At 40.5% G+C, this 8,963-nt stretch overlaps 2 gene segments (V, D, J or C); both read left to right on the top strand.

Moving 5' to 3' along the window:
- The first annotated feature begins 404 nt into the window (after positions 1 to 404).
- LOC118357071 lies at positions 405 to 1,075 on the top strand. The segment is given in 2 exon segments: positions 405 to 464; positions 747 to 1,075. Coding segments are annotated over 2 exon segments (348 nt in total).
- A 6,498-nt stretch (positions 1,076 to 7,573) lies between these two features.
- On the top strand, positions 7,574 to 8,216 carry LOC113909260. The segment is given in 2 exon segments: positions 7,574 to 7,694; positions 7,858 to 8,216. Coding segments are annotated over 2 exon segments (411 nt in total).
- The last annotated feature ends 747 nt before the right edge of the window (positions 8,217 to 8,963 follow it).

Raw genomic sequence — 8,963 nt, 5'->3', positions numbered from 1 at the left:
ATTTCAAAAAATTGAATTTACTTCTGCAATACACAATGCATGCTGTCAGATAGTTTTCCTTTATCAGTATTTTTATATAATTCTCACATTGTCAAACTATGTAATTTGGGGAATGGAGTGTCTCTTTCCTACGATTCTTGAAGGTTGTGTGTAACCTCCTTTGAGACACTGACTCTTCTGGAAAGATCATTCAGCTTTCCTCACACGCTAACCCACAAATCTTACATAACGTGTTTTAAGAAAAAAATCTCTTATATCTCCCTATATTGGAAATATGGCACCTACCTCTCTGCCTTGTTGGCAAACACACTTTTGGAGAGATTACTGTCCTGGGTCACTGTGGGTGGAGTCTTGAGTTCTGTGAATTACAGAGCTGAGGTGTGATTGGTGCTTAGTGGTTCTGTTGGAGGGGATTGAGCGTTAAGAACACAAGTTCTCTGGACCTATGACTCTACACTCTGCAGGTTAGGAGTGTTAGTAATTTAGCCACAAAAAAGAAACATGAAGAGACACTGGGGAGCTCTGCTGGGGCTTCTATGGGTCCAGATTTGCTGTGAGTGGAGCATTCCTCATGGGTACTCAGATGGAGTCCACAGCCCACAGTGGTGGTGGGGGGGAGCTGACAGATAACTCCTAAAAGGTCCTACATCATCAAGTGTGTTTCTTTGGATATTTTACAGGTTTGAAAATGGCACCAGTGACTCCCCAGTCATATCATTTGTGTTTGTTTTTCCCTTTCCAAACAGGGGTGAGAGGGATGAACGTGGAGCAGAGCCCTTCAACCCTGAGCCTCCAGGAGGGAGCCAGCTCTACTCTGAAGTGCAATTTTTCTAGCATATTGAACAGTGTGCAGTGGTTCCGACAGAATCTTGGGGACGGTGGCCTTACCCGGCTGTTTTACATAACTTCAGGGATGAAGCAGAATGGAAGGTTAAACTGCACAGTGAATGCTAAAGAAAGGTCGAGCACCCTCTACATCACGGCCTCCCAACTGGAAGACTCAGCCACCTACCTGTGTGCGGTGGAGGCACAGTGCTCCCTGGTGATCTGCAGCCTGCAACCAAACTGCAGCTGAGCCTGCAGCCCCATCCCTTCCCTGAGGAGGGCATTTGCCCCCACAGGAAACTTTGCACATTTTCAGACTTTCAGATTTATGTTACAGCAATTTTTTCCCTCCAAAATTAGATCCATCAGGACAGTCATTTCACTTGGTTTTCTTGCCCTTTTTCTTCCCAGAAAGCCCTTTGCCTGTAAAAATCTCTACCATGGAACCTTTGGAGCAAGTGATAGAAATGCCCATATTGATTGCCCTGGGAAAACATGTCCTGGGAGCTAGCATATAAATTATATGTAAATTACTCAAATGGAAAAGGCTTGAAAAAATAGATGGTCATCAAGAGATAGAAAGAGATGACTAAATTTTTTAGTTACCTGTAGATGGTTCTATTATCAAAGGATAGTAATGAGAACATGTGTAATGTTTTTTTCCAGTCTGTATTCACCTTTTTCTTCTTGGAAATACCAATATAATAAAATAATTTTATTGAGGGTCAGGTACTCTACTTATCCAATTACATATATTTTTTATTTCAGTAAGGTAATACCCTGTAAATAAGTACTTTTATTTTATGCAAGAAAAATCAGGATTTTAGAGCATAAGTGCCTCAGTTGAGCTCATATTATTCCAAGGTTAGTGAATCTGAGATGACATAAGAGCTTATCCTCTGAGTACCTGATGTAGAAGACTGTATAAAATCACAAAATCTGAATGATTTCTATTGATCAATTTGTACAATATGTTGACATGTATCACTGACAGAGTATCCATTTAAGTCATTTCTAAATAGCACCTTGTGTGGAAGAGCTCGTGGAAATTCTCATTCTGTTCCATGAAAATCATTGCTTTTCCTTGCATTTTGAATGAATCTACTGCTCATAGTTTTATAACATTATTCCCAGTTTGGGAAAGGGAGCAGAAAGCTTCCAGGACTACCCTAAAAGATCCCCTTCTCTGTTGTAGCCAGAGACAAAGACTGCTAACCCCAAACCCAAAGTTTAAACTTGCATATGGAAAGATTCCAGCACAAATTGAATTCCAGCCTGCACTGGTTTTTATTTTGATGAAAGGGCATTGATAGGAAGGACTGGGCCCCTGAAAATTCAGATGGAGCTAAATGCACAGACTCCCTGAAGCTGGGAGCAGAGCCAGCTTCTTGAGCATATGACCTGTGCAGTTACACAGCCCCGCTCTCCCAAGGAACCCTGCCTTTGGTTTAATGCTGTACTATCACTGCCTTGAAATTAATACTAATTTTATCTTTATACTTGTCTTTTACAAGTGAGTCCCATAGTTGGGAGGAGCACGTGCCTAAGCCGAGAGATACGCGGGGCAGCAGGACACAGGAAGGAACCCATGCAGGCTCAGGCTCTGGGTCACAGCTGTGAGCTGAGCAGTTGGCAGGGCCACCTGTGGTAACTGTGCCTGCTTTGGACTAGCTGGGGCCTCAACAGGCAGCAAAGGGTGTAGTAAATATTGTCAGGAAATTACTACAAATTGAAAGTGTATACACAGACATTTCAATAAAGTAGTTTGGCAGTTTATTTTTTTTTAAAGATTTTATTTATTTATTCGACACAGAGAGAGAGAGAGACAGTGAGAGAGAGAACACAAGCAGGGGGAGCGGGAGAGGGAGAAGCAGGCTACCGCCGAGCAGGGAGCCCGATGCGGGGCTCGATCCCAGGACCCTGGGATCATGACCTGAGCCGAAGGCAGACGCTTAACGATTGAGCCACCCAGGTGCCCCAGTTTGGCAGTTTCTTATAGAACTAAATATACTTTTACCGTATGATCCAGCAATGGCCCTCCTGAGGATTTACCCAAAAGGTTTTAGAACTTATGTCCACACAGATTCTTAATTTCAGGAAACAAACTGAGGGTTGCTGGAGTGGTAGGGGGTGGGTGGGATGGGGTGGCTGGTGATAGACACTGGGGAGAGTACGTGCTATGGTGAGCACTGTGAATTGTGCAAGACTGTTGAATCACAGACCTGTACCTCTGAAACAAATAATACATTATATGTTAAAAGAAAAGAAGATAGTAGGAAGGGAGAAATGAAGGGGGGGAATTCGGCACAGGAGATGAACCATGAGAGACTATGGACTCTGAGAAACAGGGTTCTAGAGGGGAGGTGGGTGGGGAGATGGGTTAGCTTGATGACAGGTATTAAGAAGGGCATGTACTGAATGGAGCACTGGGTCTTATACGCAAACAATGAATCATGGAACACTACATCAAAAACTAATGATGTTGGGTGCCTGGGTGGCTCAGTTGGTTAAGCAACTGTCTTTGGCTCAGGTCATGATCCTGGAATCCCGGGATCGAGTCCCGCATCGGGTGGGGGGGGGGTCCCTGCTCAGCAGGGGGTCTGCTTCTCCCTCTGACCTTCCTTCCTCTCATTCTCTCTCTCTCTCAAATAAATAAATAAAAATCTTAAAAAAAACTAATGATGTAATGTATGGTGATTAACATAACATAATAAAAAAAAACTTATGTCCACACAGACTTGTACACAGGTGTTTTATAGCAGTTTTATTCATAATTGCCAAAACCTTGATGTAAGTTGCATGAACAAATAAATGGTGGTACATCCAAAATGGAATATGATTTTGTATTATAAAGAAATGAGCTATGAAGCGATGAAGAGATAGGGGAAATGTATGCATTTTACTAAATGAATACAGCTAATCTGAAACGGCTACATAGGGTTTGATTCAGATCCTATGAAGTTCTGGAAAAGGCAAAACTATGGAGGGAGTAAAAGATTGTGGTTGCCAAGTGTTGAGGGGAGCAGCAGGAGCAGTTGATGAAGAGCACAGAGAATACTTAGTGTAGCGAGCCTAGTCTCTATGATAGTATAATGGTGGATACATACTTACCTTTGTTCAAACCTATAGAATGTTCAACAGCAAGAGTGAACCCTAGATAAACTGTGGGCTTTGGGTGATATGATCTGGCAGCATAGGCTCCTTCACTGTAAAAGGTGTCTGGGGGATGTTGACAATATGAGAGGCTATGCCTGTGTGGGGGCAGGAGGTGCACTGGATACTTCAGTACATGGGCTTCATTTTTCTTTGAACTTGGTTGAGATGGTTGAAAAGAAGAAAGTCTTTGAAGAATTAAATTGAGAGAATGAAACTAATATGTATGAAGAGTTAAAGCATTTTAGATAAATGATTCCCCTAGAAATGTTATGTAATGACACTTTTCCCCTGCTTTTTGAATGATGTTCCCAAGTTTTCATTTTGAAATGATCTCAAAAATTGTATAGATATCCGTGGCTGGAAATTTTGAAACTCCAGAGTAAAGTTTCAAGGAGAAAGCCAGAATCTAGTAAGCAATTAGGCTGTTTTAAAAAGTGCTTCTTGCTTTCCATATCAGTAAGCTCATCCACCTCCCCTAGGTTGTCTCAACTGCAGAGAGTCCTTCTTTATTCAGTAGGATATATAAATTATATGTAATAGATATATATCTATTATATATAATAATATATATATACAGTTATATATATATAAATACATCTCCAGAAGAATATCCTGCTTACCTGTAGTTCAGCCATGGAGCCCCCTGGTCTCACTGCCTGTGAAGGACTTTCCACTCAGTGAATAAATCCCATTTTATTACATTTTTAATGGATTTAGTTCTCCTTGATACATTATTGATCTTATAGAAGAAATGAAAATCCTGATAAGATTTCATCCTGAGGACTGTATCTCTGCTTCTGAAGAGACCTCAGCCATTGATTAAGATCATCCTCAGACCCACTAGATCACATGTAGCTGTGAAAATAGTCTTGGGGTTCTGTGATGCAGGCAGTTTCACCCCACTCTGACACTTGACCACAGTGCACACAACCAGTCATCAATAAATGTTTGCTTTGTTGTATAGTACAAAAGAAATTTAGAGCTGGAGGCACCCTTAGAAATTCTTGAGTCCAACTTCATTTTACACATCAGAGACTGTAACCAAGATAACAGTAAGAAACAATTAAGTAGTGAATGAGTGAGGTGAGAAAGAAAGTGGGTTTCCTCACTTCCTTATTGACATTCTTTCCACTCCTTGCTATACGACCATCCTGCTTGGTTAAGAGAATGTGTCTAATGCAAGCCCAGCCACTTATTTTGTACAAGAGAGACTGTTTCCAAGGTGACAGTTGGAACAATTAAGTAGTGAATGAGCTGGGGGAAAAGACACTGGGTTTCCTCACTTCCTCTTTAGCATTCTTTCCCCTGCCTCCTTGCTGTAGGACCTTTGTGTTGAATAAAGAGAAAGTGTCTAATGCAAGCCCAAGCATTTATCTCTGCACTTTGGGTCTGAAAAAGTCATGGTCCATCAGTTTGAATGCCTGAATGGAGAGTTCCACTTTGTGTAAATGTCTGAGACCTTGGGCAGGAAAGACGACTCAGGTTGAGCCACTGTTATTCTACCAGCAAACTCATGCATCACTCACTGTGTCTGTAGAAGAAAGCCAAAGGTGATGGTGCCATGTGAACACTGACATGTATTTCTAAGGACTGTCCCCAAAATAGCAAATACATTTCTTATCCCAGGTGGACATCCCTTGAAGGTAGGTTGAGTATAATGAGTATAACTCACACATAGTGCAAAAAAGATCATTGGAATTGGAAGATTCCTGCAGCTGGCAGTCCATGAAGATGGTAGATGAAGATTTTCTAGGCCAACACTTTGACCATAAGTACAACAATATTCTATGAAATAATCAGAGAGCTGGGAATTTTGCTCAAGGGATGGCCTTATTTGTGCAATACTTAATGCAGGGAAGAGCATTATACATATGAATGGTCATATTCAGTCTATTACATTCCCTTCTGAGTGTCACACCTCAAAAGTGCAGATATTGATCTAAATATGTATCTCAGATAAGAGGGAAATTTGCCGAAAGAACATTTTGAGATTCTTATTTAATGGGGAATGGGTGAGAGAAAGGAAATTTCTCTGAATCAAGAAGTTTTCCATACATAAAAACACATTTCATATATATGCATATATTTATATATTGAGTTGATATTCTTCGCCATAGCTGTCTTTAAATCTTTCAGGGTGGGAGAGGTGGAAGGAAGATGAGTTTTATTCTTGGTCATTTCAGAGGATCCATGAGTAGGAATCACAGGAAAGGGGCTTCCACTTTTGGAAATGAGGTAGTCTTGGTTCCCAGAAACCATTTCTCCTAATCAGTTCTTTAGGGCCAGTTTCCTGTTGGTACCATTCCCCGAGGACACACAATATTTATCCTTCCCCGGATTTATTCTCACAGAGGACGTCAGAAATTTCCAGAAATTAATGTAAATGCGAAAGGGGTTTTGGCAGAAAGAGATAATTCTGGAAACTCAAGGACTGGAGAACTTTATCAATGAGTCTCAGGGAAAGAACACTGTAGAAGCGTTTAGGTGAAATATGGTGGAGTATGGAATGTGAAGCAGTGTTGGCCAGGAAGTGAGAAGCATGATAGGATAGATGGCTAATACTTTAGAGGAAATTCTCCTGAGGCTATGAGTCAGTAATTGCATTGGAAGACGAGTCATCTATTTGGATTGGAGAAAATGTAATCACTTCAAGTATAAAGTTACATACGGTTATATTTTCTGAGTTTGCATCTTGATGTTTTCTCAGAATTCTCCACTCTGTCTTTCAATACTTTGCATTATATAAGACATACAGCATTCAGATAGATTTCTTAAATCATGTCAGATTTCTCTATTCAAATTATTCAAACCTTGGGTCAAAAAGTTTCCTATAGTTGAAATAGTAATAACTGATTTAAGTTACTCTCCTGCTCCCTTATCATTAAGATTTGGACTTTTACTTTTGTCATAGTCATCTTAGTTGAGGGAAGATTAAACATTTTGACTGTTGGTACAGTCGGCTCTCTGGGAATCACAAGGTCATTAGCAAGACTAGAGGAGGAGCAGAGTCTGAGAAAAGAGGCATTTGAAATATCATATGGTCTTCTCTCTCTTACTCTAATCCTTGGGTTCCATGTTCCTTTTACAAATAGTTTTTCTCCATAACAGGCGAATGGGGACGGTAGATTTGGCAGAAAGGGAAGGTTTTACATTTTCTTTGTTTAAGAGACTGAATCTTGAATCCTTCCTGATTTTAAACATGTACCCCAGGGCCATCACTGAATAAATAGCAATAGCATCAACCTCTTTCCAAATTAAAATAGTGACTCAGTAGTGTGCAGAGAGAGGTGTAACTCTTGATCTCCACATTCTCACTGTGCACTTCATCCCTGAACTAAGATATAATTTGCTTGACTATTGCTGCCTTGATGCATCTGAGTCCCTCAGAGGCACAGGCTAAGAGAAGAACATTTCCCCAGTGAGTTCAGTAGAGACGTGACCACAAGACAGTAGTGCACCTGTGCTGATGCAGAACACGTGGAGGGTTCATTTTAGTGCATCTGATTGACTAGGCTATGGCAGAAGCAGAGTCTTTTTCTTATTGGCTGGTAGACAATGTGGGAAAGGACTCTGTTAGAGGAAAGAAGGGACGGCCTGATAAAAGAAGGAGCTGAGCTGGCTGGAGGTGCAATTCTGAAGCTGATCTTAACTGGGAGGAACCATGAAGACATCCATGGGAGCTTTAATCATGCTTTTATGGTTGCAGCTGAACTGTGAGTTGAGCAAGTATGGGAACCAGAGTATATTAGTGGATATTCTTCAGAAGTCAAGACTGGCTTTACTCAGGTTTCCTTCAGTTAGTGTAGAAGAAGAGAATTCTGAAGCAGAATAACCTGGAATCTCTTCTCCTTTCTCTGACCTTTTCTTTCGGCACAGGGTTCAGCCAAGGAGAGAAGGTGGAGCAGCATCCTTCTACCCTGAGTGTGCAGCAGGGAAGCAGCTCTGTTATCAACTGCAGTTATTCAGACAGTGCCTCAGACTACTTCCCTTGGTATAAGCAAGAGTTTGGAAAAGGTCCCCAGCTCCTTATAGACATTCGTTCAAACACGGCCAAAAAAGAAGACCAAAGACTCACTGTTTTTTTGAATAAGATGACCAAACATCTCTCCCTGCACATCGCAGACACCCAGCCTGAAGACTCAGCTGTGTACTTCTGCGCAGCAAACACACATTGCTTCCCAGGCACCTGCTGCCTGCACTCAAACCTGGGTGTGGGGCAGCCCCCTGTCCTTTGACACAGACCTTCAAGTATAGCTTTTGTACTGTTGTTTGTCTGTAGGTGGAAGCTAATGTATTAGACATTAAAAGCATATAATAAAACTATTAAGATGGAGTGACCCAGACAGGTTTAGAACATTTTGTTGGATGACTGTTTTTTAATGGATTCTTGAATGGAGTTAGTAATGTTTTATTTTGAAGTTCAGGTTTTTAGATGACTTTACATTTGCTATTCAGACTGCTCTTCTATAAATAACCCCTAGGAACCAGCAATACAGTCCTTACTATGGATAGGCACTTAAGTATTGTGTTTCAAAGTAACATTTATGATTTTTCGATTCTAAAACATTACATACCTAATATAGAAATACAGAAAATGCAAACATGAAAGTGATAGTTCTGTAATCAGATAATATTGCTAATATTCCTTTTACGCTAAAAATTCTTCTTATAATTTGGATCATGATTTTTCACTTTATGTATTTTGATTTGATCATTCCCCACTTTATCAAGTCTTTCCCTCAAACATTTGCTTTAAAAAATTTATTTTTTTAAGTTTCCATTTAATATGTGTTTTAATATAGACCTGTGGTATGTTTTAATTAATTATACTTTCAAATTAATTTTGTTCCTCTGTATTTGGGGCAAAATTTGACAGACATTTCTTTTTTTAAAAGATTTTATTTGAGAGAGAGAGAGAAAAATAGAGTGCAAGCATGAGTGGGAGGAGGGGCACAGGGAAAGGGAGAAGAAGATTCCCCTCT

The sequence above is a fragment of the Zalophus californianus genome, chromosome 6 (assembly GCF_009762305.2).
Source record: "Zalophus californianus isolate mZalCal1 chromosome 6, mZalCal1.pri.v2, whole genome shotgun sequence".
Taxonomy (NCBI): Eukaryota; Metazoa; Chordata; class Mammalia; order Carnivora; family Otariidae; genus Zalophus; species Zalophus californianus.
Note: the sequence above shows the minus strand (reverse complement) of the source record. Positions and strands in the feature narration are given on the sequence as shown.